The sequence below is a fragment of the Enoplosus armatus genome, chromosome 14 (genome assembly GCF_043641665.1).
Source record: "Enoplosus armatus isolate fEnoArm2 chromosome 14, fEnoArm2.hap1, whole genome shotgun sequence".
NCBI classification, from domain to species: Eukaryota; Metazoa; Chordata; class Actinopteri; order Centrarchiformes; family Enoplosidae; genus Enoplosus; species Enoplosus armatus.
The window spans coordinates 19,868,673-19,894,225 of NC_092193.1; the positions used below are offsets into that span (position 1 = coordinate 19,868,673).

General features: G+C 45.0%; 1 protein-coding gene across 2 annotated transcripts in view; it reads right to left on the reverse strand.

Moving 5' to 3' along the window:
- Positions 1–2,401: 2,401 nt before the first annotated feature.
- Positions 2,402–25,553, reverse strand: part of rnf220a (ring finger protein 220a) — a 138,975-nt gene continuing 115,823 nt past the window's right edge. For both annotated transcript variants that reach the window (XM_070919172.1, XM_070919171.1), the window contains exons 8-13: positions 18,377–18,569; positions 18,208–18,263; positions 17,748–17,856; positions 9,978–10,089; positions 6,692–6,766; positions 2,402–2,723 (exon numbers count right to left, since the gene is read on the reverse strand). In XM_070919172.1, coding sequence (XP_070775273.1) covers positions 2,652–2,723; positions 6,692–6,766; positions 9,978–10,089; positions 17,748–17,856; positions 18,208–18,263; positions 18,377–18,569 — 617 coding nt within the window. In that variant the 3' untranslated portion in view covers positions 2,402–2,651. The remainder of the gene's footprint in view (positions 2,724–6,691; positions 6,767–9,977; positions 10,090–17,747; positions 17,857–18,207; positions 18,264–18,376; positions 18,570–25,553) is intronic.

Consider the following 25,553-nt stretch of genomic DNA (forward strand, 5'->3'; position numbering starts at 1 on the left):
AGATAGTTATACACTCAACAAATGGCTCGATGCGAATGTGAAAATACTTTTCAGAATCGCCTTACTATAAAAATAACTGTATTGTGTAATTTATGTACTGCACTATTAGTTTTGACTAAACTTCAATTGGAGCCCCTGTTGACCCCAACCTGTCACCAAGTCCCTGCTGACAGCAGACAATGCACGTCAGTTTCATTATATGACCAGAGAACTACAAGTACTCCTGCGCTAGAATAATAACTGGCCTCAGGCTTACTTGTGTGTCAGTTTGTGGTGTGTTGATTAAACCCAGCTTCACCTGGGAATGTGCACTGTATTTATTTAGACTGTGTGTATATTGTGATGCTAATACTCAATACTACATTTTAAATCTTCTACTTGTAACAGTATGTCTTCACTGTGTCATTACTACTTTACTTGAGTAAAAGATCTGAGTACTTCTTCCACCACTGCCAAAACTTAAGACTGTATTCCCATCATATTTCACCCTGATTTCCTTTCCAGCATTTAACCTACCAGGATGTGTACTGAGCTGAAACCAAAGGGAATAGAGCCTAAAGAAAATATATGAACTCTGATCAACTCATGCTTCCTTTGCCCCAGAATGATGTGTCTTGTTATAAAAGGACCAGACCCCATTCATGTATCTCTGAAAATAAAAGGTGAGTGTTTAAACAGTGGGCCTCGCTCGTCATATCAGTGGATGGAGTTGATAGAATTCAAATGCAAAAAAATCAAAAAATGCACACGAACAGCATAAATAACAGCATTTTCCTCACCTTTTTTCCTCCAGTGAACACAGGATCACTTTACCGTCCAGGTTGTGTGAACAAGACCACTTGCGGTATTTGAGAAGTTTTATTTTTTCTTTTTTTTTTTCAGCATTTCTTACAACAATACAGACGTCACAGAATACATAGTTTTACAAACACAAAGCACACCACCACCTTGGTTGCTGCTGCTGCTGCTGCTGCCGTGAAGGGAAAAGGGGAGGGGGGGGGGGGGTGCTGCGGGTTCTGGAGGTTGCCAGTTCAGCCGTGGCCATCCTTCTTTTCCAGAGACTCCCCCTCATCCGTTTTTTGCTAGAAAGAACCTGTCCTTCGGGGGTTGCCATTTTGGGACCTTTTTCGCAGCGTAGCAATATGAGGGACCAATGGAAAAAGCTTTCTTTTGAGACATGTAGGGGTAAAACAAAATGTTTCTAGACTATGATCTGAGCATGATGTTACTCCGAATGAGAGGAAGCAGAAATGGAGATTAAAAGAAGAGACTCAGCCGGACATCGTAGCAACTAAAGAGCAGTTCCCTCGTTCTGCCTGTTTGCAGTGTAGGAATCTCACCATTCGATAAAACTAAAAAAAGATCTTTCCTTGAATTTTTTTTTTTCTTCAGGGTACTCTGCGGAAAAATTACACCACCTAAATCTTGACCATCTAGTCTCGAGTAGTTTATTATTACTTACATTTTTTATTCCTGTACAGTGAAATAAAACTTCAACGGATCTTCAAATGATCTTTTTTTAAAAATACAGAAGGCTTCTTTTATTCCAGCCATTTTTTCCCCCCAAACATCATTCCCAAACCCTTCCAACTAAAAACAGGACTTTGATATCATATACTTCTGTGTGTGTCTGCTGATGGTAACGTGTGTGTGCGTGTGTTTGCATCTGTGTGTACGTGTGTGTGTGTGTGAACTCTATGTCATTTACACCCAACATTGTAAACATACATAGAACTATATTACATGTGCTTGCACTGCATCTTGGAGGGGGAGAAATTTTGGTTTACTTCACTAGAACACCACGAAAGGGAGAAGAAGAGGAGAGGGGAGGGGAGGGGAGGGCTCGTGAGAAGAAGAAGACGACGACGAGGTGGAGGAGGAGGAGGAGTGTCAAACTCCTTCTCAAGGTTGTGAGGTTATTCTCAGTTTGGTTGAAAGCTCAGTTTTAGTGGACAGGCCCTTTTTTAATTCTCATAAGCAACAGGGGGCATGTAGATATGAGTTCTCTCTGGAATACAGAGCAAAAACAAACAAAACGAAGCTTTCTGTCGAGTCTTCAGGGTAGAGCCTGGTGTTCAGCACCACCGAAATGTCAAAGAAGAGCTAGAGGGGCGAAAAAGACGTCTTCATTTTCTGTATCAAGAAGTTCCTTTCAGCTCCAGCAGCATGAAGCTACCACGTCTCAGCAGGGCTTAGCTGGGTGTTGGGGGGGGGGGGGGGGGGTCTCCACTGACTTAAAAGTCCTTCAGCGGACGCCCCATGTTGCATGTACAGGGAGCCGTGTCAGCGAGGCAGAGGAAACAAGCCTGTTGACCAGTGGGATAGCAAGTCTCCGTTTTTTAATTTGTCTTTTTTTGTGGGTGGCCAGGCAGCCAGCCGGAGGGTCAGCGAGTGCCGCTCAGTCTTTCAGTTTCATCCGGTCTCGACCTCCTGAAAGAGCCAGTGGAGTCCCAGAGACAGCCGTCTCGTCTCTGTATGCTCTTTGGAGGGCTTGGAGCTGCCGAGCCAGGCCACACAAGAGAGGGAGGGAGGGAGAGAGAGAAAACGAATGACGACCGACAGGGAGGACGACGAAATCCAAGATGAGAGGAGGAATGGATTGGAAGGACGAAGGCCGAGGAGGAGGAGAAAGAAGGGGGGTTGTGTGCTCTTTACAAGTAGACACGCCTCAGGTCTCCGGGGGAGGTGATGGTGTTGCACTGCGGGCACAGCTTCTTGTTGCCCTGTGATGGATGGAGAGACAATAGTTAGCTTTGTTGCTTGACCCATTCACTCAGGATTACAGTGCTGAAATGGTTGGTCATAAAACAAAACAACATTTTTAATACCAATTTATTAATTAACTAAAGTACCAAACATTTGGGAGGATTTGCTGCTTTTCTCCGTTTTGCATCATTGTAAATTTAACAAGTTTTGGTTTTAGTAGCTGGGCGATATGAAAATGATGTTGCAACGTGCTTCTCTAACTGATGCAAAGCTACCGTGCGGTGTGATGAATCAATCGGTCACCGTCATCGGAGCTGAATCGCATCCCGATGCGTCTCGTCTCACAGCGTATTCAGATGGTGGCGTGTGAGGCCTTTGCTGTGTGCTACCGAGCGTCTCTGCCCTTTGTCCTCTGAGGGTTAAAGGTATCCTGTGGAGTTTTCCCACCACTAGTTGCACCGAGGAGGAATGTTTGTACAAGTTTTGTTTCCGTCATGCATCTTTGGAACAAACTCCTCAACAGCGGAAGCCAAAAGAGCCTACACCTTTATAACGCTATACGTCTTTTGACAGGTTACCAGTGCTCGACAGGTGAGTCAAAATATGTCACGTAACTACTACTTCCTCCTCCGTCTGCGTGAATGTAAACCAGCCTGTTTGCAGCGGAGCGCCATCCCACAGTCCTCCCTTCAGCCCTCTGCCCTGCTTTGATAGTGTGCCATCTGCAGTAAAGCAGCAGGTGATAATATGCAACACAGGGCTGACGGCGGAACAAACATTCGGACTGGGTGGTCTCCACCGCTGTCCTCCACCTTTCTTGTGTTGGGTGGTAACCGCTGGCTGCAGGCACGGTCCTGCCAACAGTTTTCACTGTGCTGCTTGTGCATTGGTTACAGATGTTTGAAGAAATACGAACGTCTAAATAGATTATGTCAATAAATGAAGTACAGTGGAACATCTGGAGTTCACTAGGAGAGGAGGATGCAGCAATTGCTTCTTTTATGTTGTGAATGCTTCCAGCTATGATAGAAGTCTTGCTAATAATTACTATTTAAGAAAAAAAAAAAAAAAAAAAAAGCTTCCATGACTCTTTGCTTCCCTTATAATGATTTAATGCCATTCTTCATATCATACACCTGAAAAGTGACCTGTGAGACATATTTGAGCTACAAAACTGACCATCACAAAAGTATCTCTTTGGTATGTGGAGACTTTCATCAGTCCACTGTAATGTGTGTAGAAGGTGTGTAAAACATATAGTGTGTGAAGTTTAGTCTTTCACAGAGAAATACTGTGTGTGTGAGACATCTCACACAGGTACAACAGAATGCAGAGATCTCATAACTGGAGTAACCTGCGCCTTCCAAATCCTCGCAGGCCAGTACAAATGCACTGACCCCAAAAGATTTATAGGCTTCTTTTCCTGTAAGCCACTGAATGTCTTTGGAGAGGGTGCATGGACTAAGGTAGTCTGAAGGGCAACACACACACAAGAGGACTGAGGTGGTGCAAGACTCTGACAGATCTCACACCAAGAGGATTTGTGGCCCCAGAGTACTGAAAACATGCCTCGAGAGAGAATAAAGACGAAGAAGGGAAAGTTCAGGGGCGATGAAGGGAAGAAGAACTACTGACTATGAATCTGAGATCCAGATATTCAATGCCAGTTTGGGCTGCGGACACATTTTAGTTGGCTTCCAAAGTTTCAGCCCTTTTTTGTGTAAAACATGGACAGCACTCATACTTATGGATGCATTGGCAAAATGACAAAGTCTCTCCTCAGTCCTGACTCCTACTTTGGTATGTCATGTCAGGGGTTTCCTCATGTGAAGTGTCATAACTTTCTCCATGGCCAATACACCCAAATAATGTCTTATAATTTTCCCACTTTAGCTGGCCTGAAAACCACACAAACGTGTGATTGATGAGGACTAATCCTATCATCCTATAAAGAGACTCATCTCTAAGACCTGACGCTCCCAGAGAATTTACAAAACCTCTGAACTCCCTTCAATGACTCCGTGATGCTCCACGATACAACAGGACTATATATATGTATGCTGAGCGAAGGAGGCTTCCTCTTGTTTGTTTGCACGCCTGGTGGAGCTGTGTACTCCCGTTTTAGCGTGGGCGGTAAGTGTGTGTGGGCGTGTGCCCGTCACGCTGCGCTCCAGCTGCCTTGCTCATTAAAGCGGTGAGGGGCTGGGCTGACGTTAACTAGATTCCCAGGCATTTACTTTGATCAGCTCGGCCCTCCCGTTTTTTTATAAACGTCTCCAGGCTATGAGTTTAATGCCCCATACATTAGACCAGTGACGGCAGCGTGCATGCCCACGTGCACGCACACACTCTCGGTAAACAGGTACATGGCATATGGAAACAATGGGACCTCATTCAAGAATGTTTTCTTACGGTCTCTCTTTAAAAACGGAATTAAAAGAAAAATTAGAACCCCCTACAAGTAATTTATACAACATGTGCAGACTGTTTTGTTTGTACCCACATGGAGTTCTTCATCAATCAGTATTGATCTTATATTGGATGCATGTTCCAGATAATCATTAGCACATCTAAACGCCCAATTAAACCTGAAAAAGGGCAGAAATCCTTGGGGCCGCGTGCCGTCTTAGTCTTGGTGGAAAGAATGAGGTTTGAACCTGTCAGGCTCAGCTCTGCAGTATTAGACTAAAGAAGGACATTCAGTGTTTCTATCCAAAATGCAGTGTGTGTATCCAACAAACATGTTGATTGAATTTCCTATTTTTTTTTTTTGTTGAATATTTCCAATCCCACATTGTTTACATCCATTGTTTTCTTGCTTGCGGTCTTCTTCACGGCCTTTGCTGGCGCATTGCTACGCTTCTTTGCGCATTGAGCTTTAATCTAAACAACTCAAAACGCTGCTGTTTTGTGGGGGTATCTGTCACATCATGAAAGCATTGGATGTTAACATTTTTACTCGCTGATTAACAAAACTCGCGCTTAACAAAAAGTAAGGACACCATCAAAGTCAGTTATCCCCTGGGGACCAGGAATGTCTGTACAGATGTCATGGTAATCCCTCAAATAGTTCTGTGGGCCACAGTGGACTAAAAGACCTACATCACCTTCACTTGATCCACAGGACACAGCTCTTAAGTAGTTAGTAAAAGTATTAACTCAACTGGACATTTTTCTTTTGCAGTTGTCCGTTATTTGCCATGCCACAAAACTAATACAGGTTGGAGCTTACCATTGGTCCCGACACCAAATTAATTTCTGCCTCTCTCTCTCTCTCTGTTTGTTCCTGTAATTGTACTTAGAGTGTATTTATAATTGCAAGTGTAATATCAAAGGGAGCTAATGGTGGGGAACTGCTTGTTAGTAATTGTAGACGTGTCACAACTGGCAGCTGATGGCATTTAATATAAAGAGCCACTGAGGTGAGAAGGAAGAGACTTGAGAGAGAAAGAAGAGACAGTGAAGGACGTGGAGAAAAGAGATCAGCGAGAAACCAAAGAAAGCCAATGAGGACACTGTGTATCAGCAGCAGAAACACTGCGCTCCATTTACCACATTAGCACCAGCTAATTACACACTACTGAATATATTAGACTAACTAATAACCAACAAAACCTGCATGTGTGTGTGCAGACCCGAGGCACTATGTAGAACTCATTGGAAGTCGAGTTGACCACTTTGTTCCAACATTTTAACAAGCCTTTTGGGGGCCATTCCATCTAAGCTTTTCCCCTACTGAGGACTGGAAGTGTTTGCATTGCCTCGATTTTGTGCGCCTGCGCGCGCGCGTGTGTGTGTGTGTGTGTGCAGTGCGAGAACGAGTCATTTGGGGAATATTCCATTTTAGCTCTTCCCTATGGGGCATGGCTACAGAGAGAAAAACTCACTGACTATGAAATGAGGCTGCAATAACTGCGTGTCATGAGGAGCTGCCCGGCAGCACAGAGGAGTGTGTGTGTGTGTGTGTGTGAGAGTTTGTGCATACCAGAGTCCTGAGCCAGCATTCTTCACAATGGACGTGCCAGCACTGGATGGAGGTGAGCGGCATCGTGTAGGAGTCCTAGAAACGGAGAGAGAGAGGGAAAAATTGAAATTCACTTAATTCAAAAGGACACACACATGCCGGTTTACAACAACCAAAACAACACTGTACATTCCCTGACCGACACCATCAAACCACTAACCATGGAACGACACAGCCAACAGCAACAGAACCACTGAGCAAGGCAGCATGGGGGACAACTGAACCGGCAACCTGCAGGTCACACACACACACACACACACACACACGCACAGATACGATATCGGGCAGGCAACGAGCAGAGACGGAGGGAAGCAGGCAGAGGGAGGAGAAGATGAGGGAGGAAGCCACGGATGAACCCAGTCTGATGGGCGCTCTTTTCTTTTCCTCTCGAAAAGAACGGAGAGATGAGGGAGGAGTGGGTGGGGGAGGGGGGAGGAGGGAGGGAGTGCCTTACCCTCCGTAGGGGCTGTGGGAGGAGCCTCTTTATGCCGCTGCCGTAGCCACCAATCACAAGGCCCCTGTACAGGCAGTACAGGCCGAGGGGGAGGGACTTAGGCTGCCTCTCTCCGACCTCGTTGGCCAGTGGCCGGGGCCCTGGCCACACACCTAGGCTCTTGATCTCCGCCCCTGATTGGATAGCAGGCTTCCTCTGCGGAAGGGGGTGGGGGGTGGGGGAGGGAGAGGAGAGGGTGGGGGGCGAAAGGTGGCAGCTAATCATAGAGGTGGGCTTGTACTGATTGCGCGCACACACACAAACGCCACAGTGCAACAAACACACAGACACCCCCCCCCCACCTCCCACACACACGAGAGCATGTACAGCTTGGACGGCCGGTGAGCAAACTGCTACGAGGAAATGCTTGAGAACTCTCATCCTCTGTTCGCACTGACTTTGTTTTGTTAAATAAAGAGAAATATGAATGCTGATTGGCCAAGTAGCTGAAATTTGACAGCCTCTAAAAACATGTTTCTTGCTTTAAACCCAGCAACAAGTCGGCTGTGCGACATCTCATTGGTCACAGCAAAATGTAAGGATATATTTTTACATTTGAAGGCTCAGTTAATAACGTCTAAAATATGAAACAAATGTCTTCATTATCCACTGCCTTCCACTGACGCTGCTAACACAAGAATGCTCTAAGGTGGGGGGGTGCCTGTTCATGGTGCTCACTGTGATGGTGCAGACATGTGAATGTTTATCATCATACTAGAACTGCCACTCTGAATCTGACAATTTAGTTCCTGATTAATCTGATGGTGTTAGTTTGGAGGAGCCATTAGAACCACTAAAATACTGGGTTAACTTCTGACCGTTTAATAGCTGCTGGTATTAAACTACTGGGTTACTTTACAGACATGCAGTATAATATATAAAGTGTTAGTCTTACGTCATTGTCTTCTGAATAACCATTAAGAACTAATAATATTACTAGTTATCCTTTTTTTCCCAAATATTGCTTATGATATGAATAAATGCACCTGCAAAACCATCACTTTCCGAAATCTTAACAGCACAAGGCTGAATGTCCCTTCCTGAAATGACCAGTAGGTGGGGGTAGAAATCCACTGATAAGACCAAACCCCAGCTCTGAGCTTGCTGCAGGACAGGAGGGGAGAAAAGGACAACTTGAGCCAACTTGGCTGCAGCAGGAGAGCCCTTGATTTCTGCTTACATACAACTACCTGAGCACTGGAAGGTTATGGTCCGTGAGTCACTGAATCATAACTCTGCTAAAAATGTTTCTGCATCTACTTGGAGGAGTGATCCGACGCCTTTTAGATGAGACGCGCAGCGACAAGTTAGACAGACAGGGACAGATTAGATGTAAGACGTCTGTGTGTGTGTGAGAGAGAGATGAAGGACAGTGACAGATGAGCGGAGAAGAGCCATGTGTCCATGTGTCCAGTGAGTGATCGATCGCTGTGCCTTGCCCTCCGCGTCACCTCAGGCACCCAGCGACCTTTAGGAAGCGCAGGCGTCGGTAATTACCCGCTTTTCACACACACACACACACACACACACACACACACACACACACACACACACACACACACACACACACACACACACACACACACACAGGATGCCGACGCTGCACTGTCCAGAAGCTTGAAGGATGATCATGGGTGCTTGACACAAAGTGGGGAACACAAACACGGAGGGGGGGGGGTGGGTGCAGGTATAGTCTAGTCGCATCTCAAGCATCTGATGAACATGAATATTGACAACGTCCCTCAATCTGACTCAGATTGTCATGGATGAACATGTGGCTTATATTATTGATCTGGGAGTCCAATCGATCACCTATGCATGCTGTACAGCTCAGAACCATCTTCACACGTATACTAGATACAATGCAATACTAGATTTGATCTCTCACACGTGCTGCCTGGTCATGAATACATTTCACTGAGGCCCTTGGTTTAAATCCGATGGTGAAACGAAACGACATTAGCTCTCTCATCCCAGCACACATTCGGTTGACTTCGAAAGCCATGCAAGAGCACAAACCACCACAACACGGCGGAAACACAACACCACCACTCACGCGCTTCTAAAGCTGCTTAGACATCCAATAAACTGAGGGAAATGGGATGCATTCAGTTCATGCATGCACACATGAAGGAGTATCCACCATACAGCACAATACACTTCCTATTTAATATGAGTCTGTGGATTACCACTATGATTACAGATTATTTACAGCGACTGTGGTCCTATTCAGGGGCTGAATCCTCGAAAGGAGCGAGAATCGGAGGACCACACTGACCCTGCACCTCCTCCCCAAATGGGATATTCTAGCCTCAGGAAGGCCATAGGCTCACAAGCAATGCCTGCAGCCTCCTTTCAAAAAACGTCCAATGCGCCGTGGGTAATGGGATACTTCAGAATGCACCGCATTTGGAGAAGCCTTTGACATGGCGCAGGCAGTGTCGGCACATTATGACGTTTGGCCTAATAATGACAAATGATTTGTTTACCACTAGATCGGGACGCAGTATCTGTGTGCATCTGGTTGGACATTTGCTATACTGGCAGACAGGAGGAGGGCGCTGTTCATTAAGGTCAAACAAAGCAAAAAGTAAAATGGGAAATTGGCTACGACTAATCCTCGCACCTGCCAATCCTCTGAACCACGGCTGCACTTCTATATGCAACTACACAAAGTTTTACAAACGCTCCATTTGGCACAATGCCGCCACTAAGCGTTGATGTGCAGAACAATTGTACGAATGTAATCCTCACCATGCAGATGAGACACTTGTATCTGTCTCCTCTCAGTATCTGCCTCTCCAGCTCTCTGATTCGAGCCTTCAGAGCTTCCATGGTGGTAGCCGTGGACTCCTCCTCCGTTACCCTGGGGAAGAGGAACAGGAAGAAAGAAGGGGGGAGAGACATTAGAAGACATATTGACGGGTATGAGGCGGTGTGTAAAATTCCACACTAGTGTTTTCAGGTGGTTTTTGAAAAGTCCTTTGTTTAAACTGACGCATAAAAACAACAGGAAATTGGCTAAATCTCTTCTTCTGTGTGTTGAACCCAAGAAAACAACCAAGCAGCAGTCTAGCTCTAACTTTTTGGTGGTTGACCTTAACACCACCAGACCTGACACTCTTCTGTGACCATACTATATGAAAATATTATGTGTTCATTCCCCCAACAAGAATTTCATTTACTCCTATCTTTACATAAATGTGTCAATGTTCGATTATCCACGGCCATCTGACGATTCTGCAGTGCAAACCTGCTCTCTGTCACTCACTGTGTTTCTATTGAAATCCTCTTTTGACATTACCTTCCGTCTCTGCAGCTCAATACAAAGTCGGGCATCTTTAAAGCCCCCCCCCCTTCATGTCTCTCTCTCTCTCTCTGTTCAATATGTAGTATGACATTCTTCTAATTAACACGGCTGTATCCTCAGAGGCCCCGTCTTACGGCAGATTTACAACTTTAGCCCCCTTCCCTTGCTCATTCCCTCCATCCTTTAAATTTCCCCCGCACTCCACCCTCATTTATTCCTTCAATTTCCCGTTTTGACTTTAAGTAAAGCGCCCTGTTCTTTTTCTAACATCTCATGTTCACCTTTCATCCTCCGCATCGCCTCTCTCATGTTTTTTCTATCTGTCCTCATGTTGCAATTAATCTCCTCTTCCCCTCGTGTCCTTACTTCTTCCCTCCTTCACTCAATCCGCCGCACTTCCCTTTCTTCCTGCCTCTAAGCAGCCTCTGATTAATGTGTAGCATGATAACAGAAAATGTGCGTTTAACACTGTCTGACAGCATATGAAGCAGCCATAACTAAATCAATACGGCCGACGAGCAGACCACAACTCTTCTGCTGCTGCTGATTTGGCGCAGCGAGACGAGGCCGCACAAGCCAGCGTCTGTTTATTATGGCCATCCACTCGTTCTCTGGCAGTGTGTGTGTGTGTGTGTGTTAAAAAGGGAGCGAGTGTGTGTGTTTATGGTGATGTGGTCATTTTGCAGCCTGATAGCTAGCTGATCTATGGTATTGATCTAGATGGGGAAGGACAAGCGGAGAGAGGGAAGGGAGGGCGAGAGCAAAAAAGAACGTTAAGTGGCTGCGTGTGTGTGTGTGTGTGTGTGTGGCCTAGGATATGGCTTCATTTGATGCATCCTCAGACGGCAGAGGCAGCAGGGAAAAGAAAAGGGGGGGGGGGGCATTTTCACTACAATATCAGTAGCTTTACAACTTATTTTCTTGATTCCGATCATCAAACAAGCTCATTAAAGTAAATTGAACATTTAAACTAAATTGAAGATTAAATCAAAATTAAACATTTCAGGTTTGCATGGCTATCACCAGACGTCTTCAAACACACACTGTGGAGCTGCAGAGACGCTTTCATGTTTGCAGTTAGTTCAATCTCTTTTTGGCAGACAACTGCAGACTACCATCTACCATAGGAGATAATGATGATGTCCAAAAAGTTCCTCATTCTGTCTCTTAAATCTGTGAAATTATGCTGTAGTCATTTTACTACAGGGAATTCCCAGATTATAACTTGGCCACTTATAACTTGAGAAACTTTGTTTCTCTTGATGTGTGTAATTGAGCCAGATTTCAAAATGCGTCAGGAATTTAAAGCTCCCAGTCTGGTCTTCTGAAATGTACCACTTCCTGTTTAGCTACATGTTGCCGAGCATTACAACTGGCAGGAATTCTGAGGTACAGGAACTATATTTCATGATATTTAAAAATGAAAACCTAGATCAAGTATTTTTTTTTTTCTGCCTCGACTGAATGGTATCTTTTATTAGATTACTGTTTATTTGAGCTGTAACAATTAATCAGCAACTACTGATAATCGATTAAACGTTTAGGTAGTTTTTTCAAGCAAGAACATCTTTGTTTCTCTGGTTCCAGCCTTTGAGATGTCTCTGATTTTCTATCACTTTAAACTTAATAGCTTTTATATTTTAAGGATTCTTATGGAGATTCACGTCAATTTCCTTCCTCCGCAGGGAAATCAGACGTCCGGATCAGCTACAGCACTACTGAGTCTGGTCGGGACTTCTCTTGCTCAGGAACATTTAAGCAGGTTGATTGTCGCCACAGGGACTTGAAGTCCTCTGGTTGAAGGAGACCACTCTATTCTGCCAACACAAATGTAGCAGGAGGTTTTGCTTCCTCCATAAAGGTCTCTGGGAAAAGTCGACCCACTCTAGCTCCTCCCTGTAACCCCATCACCATCCCGTGTCTATAAAGACCTAGTTTGGACTCCCAGCCTGACTCGCCACTCCATGCCTTATAAACTGCTTTACCCTCTCCTCTTATTAGTTCTGAGCTTGTAAAAAGCCATTTAGTCTTGATTAGCCAGCTAGCTTATAAAGCGGCAGTAGACTCTGGGCTGGACGGCACTGGACGGGGGCTGTCCCTCAAACAAGGCCGTCTCTCCCTTTTAACAGCTCCAATAAAGCCCTCCTTCCTTGTCCGGAGTGAGTTGAAGAACGGAGGCGGAAAAAAAGTTTTAGTCTTAAAAAAAGATTCTCCTTTTCTCCCAACAACACTCGCCTCTCCTGCCTCCTCTCCATTATCCTTTTTATCCCTACAATGAATATTCATTTAGCACAGCTGATTTATAGAAAACCACATTCAAAAATTTGTCTAATTTCCCAAAGCTATAAAAAAGACGCATTAATCTATCTTTATGCGTCTCTGGCCATCTAAACAGGGAGACAGGGAGGTGGTGGTGGGGGGTGGGAGTTTACAGGGGGGATGGCGGAGGTGCAGAGATTTAATGGAGGTAAAAGAGGAGAACAGGATGATTTCACAGGGCCAGGGAAAGCAAAGACAACTCTCTGGGGCTAAATGTGACACGCAGGGAGATAAACAGCCTCTCAACCAGCAAGAACCACAAGTACAAATCCTTGAGTTTAAGGCCTTTGTGCTATTTGTGTGCGTCACTGATTTAAGCTGGCTCAGGGGTTTTCGACCTTTTCAGTCTTGGAGCCAAAATACAAAAAAATGTATAAGTCACTGGGACCCAGGCTTAGCAAACATGTCATGTAGACTTACAGAAACACGCTAACGGTTTAATTTGGGTTGCAAGCTAAAAAGGTATTTCTAGGTCAGGAAATGTATGATATATTTATAAGTTTCCATGAATGTGGGAATGCAGGAGAAGACTAATGTTATTTACGCTGCTTTAAAACATACCATCAAATCTTTTGGCCAACCTGGATCTACATTGTTCAGTCTGCATCTAATACGGCAGTGAGTATTGCTGTCTGAATATGTTATGTGTCTCCCTCCAATTATGGATATCTACTGGGATGAACATCTGTTTGCCCTGTGTTTGTGCATGGCTGTGTGTTTTAGACAGTTTGTGAGCACAGTGGGACGGACGAGGCTCCGGCCTCGTAGGTTTTAACCGAAGCTGTGGCCTTGGATCTGAAGGCCTGGCATCATAAAACTTGAGGAGCCGATACTGAAATACAACTTCCACTGACACAACAACATGCTCCTACTCCAACTTAGTTACTGCCTCACGGGGCTTTTAGGATGGTGTGCGCATGCATGCGAAAGAAAGTGAAATTGCAGTGCATTTCCATCTCCAGCCATCCCTATGGCGACAAGCCAGCAAGAGAGCCTGACGGAGACAGATAGATGGCTGTGCCTCCCCTCTATTTAGCGCTCTGTCCCCAACGTGTGTGGGGCTATTTCTCATTTCATTAGTGTGTGTGTGTGTGTCCTGTGTGTAGCTGAAGACCTCCACCATCCATCTCAATCAGCCCTGTGTCTTAATCTACTGTCTACCTACATTTTGGCCTCACTCAGCTTCTCTCTCAACACGAGCACACACAAAGCATTGAATTACGTAACAATTATTATGTTTTTTTATTTTGGCAAAATATTCTAGCTAACATTTTATTAGCCAGGTAGGGAAATAAATCTCCCACACGCATGTGCTGTGAAAATAGCAGTGGTAAATCCCTTCGGAGCATCATTCTCTGCTGCACCCTGTTAACCGAGGCCTTAACTACACTGACACACCATGATAAAACATTTAAGTCACTATTGATTTCCCCTGCCTTAGCCTGATGTGTGTGTGTGTGTGTGTGTGTGTGTGTAGGTCTCAGATGGCAAAAAGGGAAGGGGAGGGCCAGCGCTTTGTAAAGAAGCTGAGAAGAATTGAGACAGAGGACGGGGGGGAAAGAGAAATGGGAAAGAGAAAGGAGGGAGAAAGGGAGAGAAATGTAACTTAGCGACAACAATAAAGAGAGGAACGAGAGAGGAAGAGGCAGCGAGAGAGACTGGGCAGTGTGTGTGTGTGTGTGTGTGTGGGGGGGGGGGGGGGGTGAAATCTAGCTTCATCACTTCCAAATTGAGGACAGATTCAATTATTTGCAGAAACCACATGGAAATCTCTCTGCATTGTTCCAGCTGGAGCTCCAAATTTGGCAGCAATCGCATTGGCGGCATTGGAGGGGCCATTTATCTTGGAGGGGAAAGAGCGTCTCAGGCGTTGTACGTGGATGTGTGTGTGTGTGTGTGTGTGTGTGTGTGTGTGTGAGAGAGAGCTCATTTATCTTGCAGGGGAATGAGCAAGGGAACGAGGACGCCCCGGGAGGCGACCAGATCATTACCCATCTGGGATCAGAGACAGAGAGAGAGATTTCACTAACGCTGCCCTGTGCAAAGCCACACACACTGACACACACACACACACACACACGTGTACAATGTATCAATGTAACGAAAGGAGACAAATCTCATTTTCATTTGGGGACGGAGGGGCACAGAAGCTCCACAAATACGTGCATTTATAGCAAGCGGGGGAAGAGTGAGGCAGGGAATTGTTCCAGCCAGCCAGCTGACTGCTTGTTCCAATGCAATCATTCAGCATCTAGTTGGCTCCCTTTAAATGGATACTTAGATTAAGGCATGTTCTGCTCCAGGTGGCCACTAAGACCTCAGCTAGACATCATGTTGCAACACACACACACACACACACCCCTACAGTCTGGCCTTAACAAAGTCATAACATGACATTTTCTTCTGAAATGAGATTAAGCTTAATAAAATAATATTCCCATACCAACATTATTCTGATGCAATGTATGGTGTGTGGCAGGTAATGGCTAACAGACGGCATTTTTGAACATTCCTTTATCCCTGTAATTTCCCAGTCTGTGTTCTCTATCTGTGTTACTTGTCATTACACTGATGATTTTGATTTGATTTGATCTGATTTTTAATCATGCAGTACTTTAAGTCAGCCTGCCTTGTTTTTAAATGTGCTTTATAAATCAAGTGACGTTCTACTAGGGATGCTCCGATCCGCCTTTTCCTCTTCTAATACAGATTCTGAAACCTCATCTCAGGATATCTGCCGATTCCCAAATTTAAAACCTGTATGCTAATTGGAATCCTTTTAATGCAATGTAACATGAGAAAGGGAATGATGTGGCCCTAAAAACTTCTTACTCACATACCAGCGTGTATGTGTGTGTGTGTGCGCACAGCACCGTCCGATAACTGCCTCCCTACTCAGCCACACTGCCCTGCCGACATCTCTCTCTCTGACACAAACACACAAAGTAAAACGAGGACGATCACACCACAACAACTTATTGAATGCATCCCCTCGCTCAGCACACACACACACACACACACACACACACACACACACACACACACACACACACACACACACACACACACACACACACACTCTTGCCTTGCAGTGCTGTTTCTGATCAATACACTTCAAGCTGCTCTGCTTATTCACCAGTTATCCCATCTGCTGATATTTAATATGGCAAACACACACACACACTGAGTGCCGATTGATCATTTAAATGAAGCACTCATCGTGTGCAGCCCTCCCAGAGGCGACGGGGAACGTTTCTATCTTACTTAAGCTGCAACCATGCATACAGTCATGAGCATACAAGTTAGTCAATTCTTAAACATAGTATTTTTTAGTAAATACGCATTTTGGACCTTCCTTAATTCAAAATTCTGGCATTAGTTTCCTCTGCAACACTCCAATCATTTACACCGCAACATTCTGCCTGAGGAGATGACTGAAGAGCGGAAGGTTAAGAAAATGAGATGAGAGTAGTGATTTTTAGGGGGTATTCTTAAAAAGGCACTTCAGGTGGACAAAGGAAATCACTTTAAGAAATAGGGGCTGGGATAGAAGGCAACAAGCAGGCTGACCCCAGCTCAGTGTGTGTGTGCCAGTAATCGCATGGGGCAAAAGGACAGGAGAATATGCCAGACATGCAGACGCAACCAATCAACCAAATCCCTCTTTCTCTTTGCTCGCTCGCCCACCTACGTTTCTCTCTCGCAATGAGCTGACCTCTATTACCCATGCAGGGGACAGGGTGTGTGTGTGTGTGTGTGTGTGTGTGTGAGAGTGAGAGAGAGAGAGATTGTTTACTTGTGGCAGAATATGGATGAGGAGAGGGAAATGAGGGAATTACAGAGCGCTGGCCTTTCTCTCTCTCTCTCTCTCTCTCACACACACACACACACACACACACACACACACACACACACACACACACACACACACGGTGTTCTAATGGATAGGGCAGTGTGTCTGCTTGAGTGTGTGTGTGTGTGTTTGAAACACAGCTGAGGGGAGGTGAGGGGACTTTTTTTTTTGTCCAATCCAGCCTCCAGCTGCAGTCACACGTGCAGGTCGATGTGACATCATTTTAAGAAATTAACATTTTTGGAGTATAGTCTGGTAGGGCTGGTGGCAGAGTGGAACAATGTCTGTTCTACAGCATAGTTTAGGATTAGGCTTTGATGCCCCTGATAGGAAATCTGCAATATTCAACAGGAGTGGAGCACCAATAAGGGAAACAAACATAATACGTGTGTGTTTGCATGACAGTTCATTATTTAGTGCAGTTTTTGGACAATGTGTGCCATGAGGATAATTTGTTTTCCCCACATCCAACCGGTCGATAAGTCTATTCCCCAAATCCAACTGGGAGTCGAGCCATAATCAAACAATACAAAAATCCCAAAACAACGTCTGACATCTAAGAGCTACCTGTATGAATCCCACGTGTGTGATGTTCAGTGTCAGCAATGTCTCTGTGCATGAACGGTGCTGTTGGAGGCATGTGCGTGCACCGGTGTGAACAAACATTTGCGCGTGTTTTCACACTGCGGCCTTGAAACCAGTGTGTGTGCCGAGTATCTGCTTGTGTCTATGTCCCCATTAATGATGCTGAGGCAGTTCTGTGCTCTGAGAGAACACGACTGCAGAAAAAAATCAATACCTGGAGAGACCCTCCCTGTCACACACACCCAGCAAAAACAGAATCCACAGAAAATGCATAATTTATGTCCCTCTACAAGTTGACTCTCCACAAGTAAGAAAACTCATCAGAAAGTCACAGAATCACCATGAGTGTGTGTGTGTGATCTGTCTGAAATGTGGCAGTCATTTTCTGTCTCTTTTAAAACTAAAACATGATGAGAGTGTGCAGATATATATATATATATATATATGCGTAACCTACTTTTCGATCTCGCTGTTTTTACAGGTGCGCGGGGCGCAGGAGGAAGAGGAGGATGAAGGAGTGCTGGGGTCTGTCTTGCTGCTTTCTCCGTTGCTCGTTGAAGGCATCTCTGTAAAACACACAAACAGGTGTCATGGTGAACACTGGATGGTGACTGTTCTGGTTGCGATAAACATTGACGCACCTCACTGCTACATCCAAACGACATCAGCCAAAACAAGGAGATACCGTGAAATAAAAGCTTTTAAATCAATGCCAAGGACCATTTCTGCAGCACAACCAATGTAACCATATATGAAGAAAAATAAACTAATCCATCTCTCAAAATGATGACGGCCATTGCCACCCATGCTTATTATTGAGCAAACATACAGAATTCAAAAGATTAAACATCGTATTTCTGCAGGAATACATCATACATCAATGTCATCATAGATGACATTTTTCTGGCCCTACTTACCATCGCTGGCCCATTTGGAGAATTCAGGCGTTATTCTGTTAGAAGGCATCCCCCCGCTGCAACACAGAGACACACAGAGCCGTGAGGGTGCATTCCATTTCGCTAACAGTGGTTTAGTTCAGTTAGTGTTCTGCTAGTTTGACTGTGTGGCGGTTGAGGCTTTTCGTACTTGAGCACGGCTCCCCGTAGCGCCTCCCTCTCCCTGGCCTCTCCTTGGTCCTCTCCGGCTCCAGAGCAGGGGATGATGTCGGCCTCGGTGTACTGCGCCTTGCCGTACTCCAAGGTGTCGTCTCCGTCCACGTCTAGGTCAGCGTCGCTGTCCGCCGCACTCTCCTTGATACTACACGTGGCAAAACCTGTTCCTGTGAAAATAATACAAAGACATTATTCAGCATAGAAACTAGAATCAGATTTAAAAGATGCAGCAAAATAAGTAAAAAATAAAAAAAAGATCAAATCACTAAACTAAAAATAACTGTGTTCGAGACAAACTTGAAGATCTTGAATTTAGCTCTTTTAAAACTTCACTTTTTCCTGACCAATTAAGGATTCACAGAGAGAAAGATTTGGTCAGGGAGCAGAAGGTGAAGAGAGACAGCGTTTGGACATGGGGTGAAGTGATGAAGGCTGACGCCTCACCCATCAATCTTTGAGAGAGAGAAAGAGGGAGAGAGGGAGTGTGTGGGAGTGTGTGTGAGTGGCACTTCTATAAACCCAGTGATGAACGCTCAGACAAACCCTTACCGCTGCCTCACCGCTGCCTTCAGCTCCACTCAGCCACAGAGCCGGCAGTGTGTGTGTGTGTCCGTCACTTAGAGGCGTCTCTTCAGTGTTTGTTTGAGACTGTCTGTCCCTCTGTCACTTAGGCCCTGTCTCTCCAAACCCTTGAAGGAGTGTGTGTGTATGTGCGCGCGCAAGTGTGTGAGTCAGTCTACCTGTCACTTACACCATGTCTATCTACCACGCAAAGCTGGTAAGGTGTGTGTGCAGGAGTGTTCATGTGTGTATGTCACTTACACCCTGACTATTCGAGCACTTGAAGGTAGGTAGGGGGGTGTGTGTGTGTGTGTGTGCGTGTGTGTGTGTGCACGCACTTGTGTTTCACTTAAGATGTGATTCTCAAGGTGTCTCTGTGTGTGTCTGCCTGTGACAGGCATGACAGCCACCTTATTTACACCTATCCCAATTTCTACAAGCTCTCAGCTGGACAAGTGTGCTCTGTGTGTGTGTGTGTGTGTGTGTGGGACCAGATACAAGCTAGACAGAGTTGACAGCCATCTTATTTAACCCCCTGTCCCAGTGTGTGTGTGTGAGTCTCGATACTTGACTTCCTGTAACAGTTGGTCTCAGTGCACTACAGTGTCTCCTGGCACTATGGTGTCTTTGTCAAGGTGCAAATCAGCCGCTCGGGCTCGCCCCCGAGGGTCTTCTGGGATTTAAACATCTGCTGCCGCTTCTCCTCCTACCTAACTCTGTAATTTATTTCACTCTCACTCTAGAAAAAAAGAAAAATTTAAATGAGGAGGGAGGAGAGAGAAATGTGAGCCTGGGACGACTGAAAGCCGCTGTGATAAAACGCGCCACCAATGCTAAGCCGTTTTACAGCAGGCCCATGGTTTTTAGTGATCAAATAAAAAGGACCTTTTAACTTTTATTTGGTCTCGACGGCAGAGGGGAACATATGGGAACAATGGCCCCGCGGTGTAAATCTAGCAGGCTGCCGGCTCTGCTCGGCTACTGAGGCTATAGTTTTTCAGGGCATGGCAGAAGGCAGGCAGAGCACATGTTACATTATACAGCCAATGTACTGACATGGTGAAACGTTTGGACTTTGTGTATTTGTCCTATCTTCACTGCCAGACTTCCAGATCTACGTCACCTGCAACACCGCGGTGACAAGTGAGATACGGAGTCGCACTTTGCACATACATGTTACACAGGGCAAATGGTTCTTGTTGGTCTTTCTGCCTTCTATTCCTAAGACAGAAGCTTGAGCCATCCTACCCACAATGCCCCTGGGTCAGCCAAGCCAGGGGAGGTAGGTAGCTTCTCATCAATCAGCTGTGAACGAGTGACCAACTAGATGAGAGTAAAACAGATAGCACTAATGGGTGCAAGGGTGCTGCTGCAGTGTGTGTTGTCAAAGTGGCGGCAGTGGTGGTTGGGGCATAATCTAATCAGCTGATCAAACTATTGATCTTGTGGCTAGTGGGCCACAACAACTGGTTTCAAGAAATGGAACATGGGCACGTGGCTCAGAGGACTTCATGTGGTTTTCATGTGTGCAATCCCAAATGGACCTGTGGAAAGTCCACCCGAATACGCGCGCATAAAATATAAATAAAACAAAGACCTGATCCAAAGGGGACCCAAGGACAGTCAGACCCCTAACCAAAAGACAGGAAACACAGTAATTAGACCTGACCCTTTAAGTTGTGAGTAAAGGGGTTATAGTGTCTCAGGGCGTGTTTAATATACAGTACAATAAGCTACAGTACAGATGCTAAATAGCATGATGCTGTATTTTCTTATTGACACACATGCAGGCCTACTTCAAAACCAGATATCATGTGGCCTAATTTGTGCATGTTCACACTGTACATGTCTTAAGCGTGTTAACGGAGTGTATGCTGTGTGTGTGTGTGTGTGTTCCCAGTGCTTCTATCTGTCCCTCTAAGCAGTCTTGGCAGGCCAATCTAATCTGGCCAGGGAAAGGTCAGCCCCACTCCAACTGCCTTTCACTCACATTATGCACCGACGACCCCTCCCCTTTCTTTTTTCTTCTTTGCCTCTCTTCCTTTCCTCACCTTCTTTTACCTCCTTTTTGGAGTCATCACTCCTTCTTTCTCACCTTTATTCTTTCACATTTCTCCAACCCATCCTCTTTCCACTCTTTCCCCCTTCCCTCGCTTTTTTCTTGACAGTTTGCTTCTTTGCTTCTCTTCCACCACCCTTTATCGCTCAATGTTTCTCGCCATCGTTTCTATTTTCACATTGTCCAAACGCTGTTTTGTCTTTGGATTTCTATAGCATGAACATTTTATTTGAAATATTTAAACATTAACATTACATCTCATACTACATCAAACAGCAGCTCCCTTTTAAAAGTGTGTCTGTGCGACAATATCACTGCATCATGTTCCATTTATCTCATCTTTAACTTCACAATCCCAATCATATCAATGACGTTAAGTACCGGCGGAGCACAGAGCAGAGTTTTGGTGAGCAGGCACATGGAGAACGGAGATGAGACGGGGTGTCAGCTCCATGGAAAAGAGACTCGCCGGGTGGACATGCTGCTCCACCAGAAGCATCTCTAAATGCACGCAGATTCTAGAGATCATTTTTATAACATCTTAGTTCTGATAGTAAGTTAGTTAAAATTGCCTTAATATCAAAATTGAAAAAAATTGTCGATATACGATCCGATCTGCAATCGGCACAAGCCTGCTACCCATGTATCACTTGCTCTCTCTCTCTCTGCAGTCCTGCTCAATGAAGTGTTTCCCCTCTTTTCTGCTAGATAGGCTTGATCAATACACACATGGCGGCTCCTGCAGGGCCGCCATGGTCTGTCTCATTATCATAACCATCTCCTGAATATTGTCGACTCCTAACAGACTAATTACACACTTTATCCTCCAAGTTACAGGCGTCCTGACAGCAAGGCAGGAGGCAGACACTCAATCTACATCCATGTCACCACAACAACACATACAAGTACACATGTGAAGAGGCAGGTATAGGATCAAAGGACTCATCAGGCTGACTGACAGCTCGGATCAACCAATCGACCAACCTCGGTGACATCCCGTTACCATAGCAATTATCGGGACCCTCTAAGAAGAAGAGAGAGGGGGTGTCAAAGGTCATCGCTCCATCTTTCTGCCATTTACAGGTCAGAGAGAGAGAGAGAGAGAGAGAGACACGGAGAGAGACACAGACACAAAGACATGAGACGGCCATCTTTGAAGTCCATTTACAAAGCACAGATTTCTCCTCTTCTCAATCCCTCTGGGCCATCTCAACCTGCAATAATCCCCCACTTCTCCCCCTCTGTCCCTCAGGACGGCCTGGTATCAGACCTCCGGATCTGTCTGCCTGCCTCCTTGTCTGCCTTTCCATCTGTCTGTGGCCAAACTGACGGATCAACTATGTTGTTCCAAACTTGGGTAAACATTTGAGAAACTAACACTAGGAACATGACAAAGGAGGAAAACTTAGTAAGTAAATAAAACGTGTTAGATTTAAATAGAATGTCATTCTTTCAAGAGACGCTGAGGAAAACTACGAGTAAGACTATGGATTACTTGTGTGAGGATGTCTTTGGCTCATGGTCTGAATTGTCTAAGTCATCGTGACTAAAGGGATGCTGCTGTGTTCAATTTTTCCTTTTTGAATAAAGAATAGGAACCCAGACATATAAATCCACGGTTCTGATTGGCTGACTGTTGAAGCAACTGTAAAATAACCATTGCATTTAATTAACCAAGCAGAAACCTGGAAGTCATGACACATTAGAAACCGATTGTGTAGTTATTGTTAAGCTATAGCCAAAGCTTTTGATTAAAGGGAAAATGAAGTGCTCTTTGACATTAAATACACTAAATGACTACTCAAAATCGTTAATGAAAATAAACCTTAGTTGCAGTCCTATTGATAACTGGGACCATGGTAATAGTACCAGTGTACATACCATGGTCCCAGTTATCAATAGGACTGCATAAGACATAAAATGATGAAAACAAAATTTCCCTTAAATTTAGACTTGTATCCTGTAAAGTTCCAAAGTAAAATCTAGTTGCTTTCCAGCTCATAAAAGAGAGATTTAGACAGACAGACAGACAGTCCACTAGACAGATAAAGAAAGCCCTGTGCTGCGGGTCCTTTCAACCTAGCTAAGCCGGTGCGAGACACAGGGAAGTCTTTCCTCACACAGAGTTGAATCATAAACTGATCTTGTTCGATTTTTTCCTCCCTGCCTCCCTCTCTCTCTCCTCCCCCTTGAAAGGGGCCCCTTTCCCTCTGCCTTTCTTCCTTGCGCTCTCAAAGGGAGGGAAGGATGGTGGCACTTCACAGAGGGATAGGCCGTCTCTTCATCCCGCCAGCTGAGGAGACCCCCTGCAACATGTCTATATCCGTCTAGCTGGCCGCTGGCTCTTGAGAGTCTGCTGGATTCAGCGGCGAGTGTTAGAACCACTGAGGAGCTTTCAAGACAAAATCCACCTTCTGAGCCTTCTGTCGAGTGTGTGTGTGTGTGTGTGTGTGTGTGTGTGTGCACGCGCGTTTCAAGTCGCTCTCCCCAGGCCACCTCAGTTATCTGTGTCACATCACAAGGTGCCCTATTAGAGCGCGGCAGAAGGGTCCTATGTCTGCTCGTTTAACGACGAGATGGATGAACGGGTGGGGAAGCCACCTCCCACCCCACGAGCTGCTCTTTGCCGCGGTTTAGTTGAGATTTCAACATTGATCTGTCTTGTCTTGTCTTGTCTCCTCCCTCTGGCTTGCAGGGAGGGGGAGGCAGGTGAGGCTCAGCATGTGTGTGTTTAACAACGGATCGAACAGGGAGAGACGGAGGCGAGCAGGAAGAGGTGCGGATGAAAGCCGAGGCAGAGCGGAGAGAGTTTGAAAGAGCCTCTCAGAGATGACAAGTGCTCTTTACCTCCATCTGTGCACGTCTCCATGGTCTGCCTCCATCTTTCTCTCTCTCCACGTTTTACCCACAAACATAACCGGGGCCTCAACGGGAGGCCATTAAGGAGCACAGAGCAGTTTCAATCATCAAACTGCATGCCTTCCAATAATTAGGTAGAGAGATATGTAACTATGTAAGCAGTGTTACTGACAAAATGCAAGTATTATACTTAGGCAGCGACGACTCTTTCTGTTGCATTAGTTTGCCGTTTTACTTATGCATATAATGCTGAAACAATCAATCAGTCATTTTGATAAACGATGAATCATTTGACATTTATCAAACAAACATATTTTCAGCTTCTCCAGTGTTAGGATTTGCTGCTCTTGTGTTTTATATAGATTATATGGCCAAAAGTATGCAGACACCCGGAAGTGCTATAACAGAACGTTTTCTTCTTATTGACCTTGTTCTGTACATGGAGGCTTTTCTGTGTTGGAACAGGAGAGGGAAACCTTTTTTTCCCCAGTAGTAGAGCTGCAACGAGTAGTCGATTAATCAATCGATCGATCAAAAGAAAAATAACTCTGATAGCTGATTAATCGCTTCTTACTTTTCAAACGAAAATGCCAAATATTCTCTGGTTTCAGCTTCTCAAACAAGCAGGTTTGCCGCTTTTCTTTGTCATGACAATAAACTGAATTTCTTTGGCTTCTGGACTTTTGGTCGGACAAAACAAGCAAACAGACTTCATGGGCTCTGAGAAATTTTGCATTTCTTCACTGTTTTTTTAAGAAGAATTCTATAGAATAAAAAATCGATTAATAGAGAAAATAATTGGCAGATATAATTGATAATATATAGATGGATATATAGTTGCGCCCTATTTGGAAGCACAGTCAAAGTGTATTTTTAAATTGAAAATCCTTTGGACTGTTGGTCACTTTGGGCATGTTTCACTGTTTGCTGACATTTTATAGACTCAAACATTGAATCAAAAAAGTAATCAATTAGAAAAAAAAACAATAATTATTTGCAACCCGATTTGTATATTTGCATCTTGTTGTGGAAATATTGTGAACTTTAGAATGTTATTTCATGTCCAGCGAGTTTGCTCAGATCTCGCATGAACTAAAATGTATTAATTAGCAGATAATCATTGGACAAAAGCATTACATAGAATCGTCACTGTACTATTTATCCGCAGGGCCTGTTTTAGGGAAATCTAAATAAGCTCTCCCCAGAAGAGAAATAGAGTGAAATTAGTTCGACATACTAACATTTCAAGTTTGAACAATCTGAGAAGAGAGACCGAAAAGAGACGGTGACAAAGAGCTAAGTGGGAGCACTGCAGGTGTGTTGTGTCACAGAGCAGCTGTGCTCCCCAGTGACCAGCTCTCCCATCCACTTCTATAATTGCATTTCTCGGCACGCGCACACACACACACACACACACACACACACACACACAGTGGTGACCAGCAGGTCAATTGCCCAGCTAAATGTGTTTTCCTTCCCTCTTGCTAAGGAGGTTGTGTATGGCCGAGCCAAGCTGGACTGGGCTGACCCCGGGCCAGCCTGCACTGCCACCAGACCACTGGCTCCCTGGTGACATTCAGCACTGCTCCCACAGAACTAACACTGCTCACACTGGACAGGCACAGAGGGAATGATGGATGAGCAGAGAGAGACAAAGGAGGAGACAGACGGA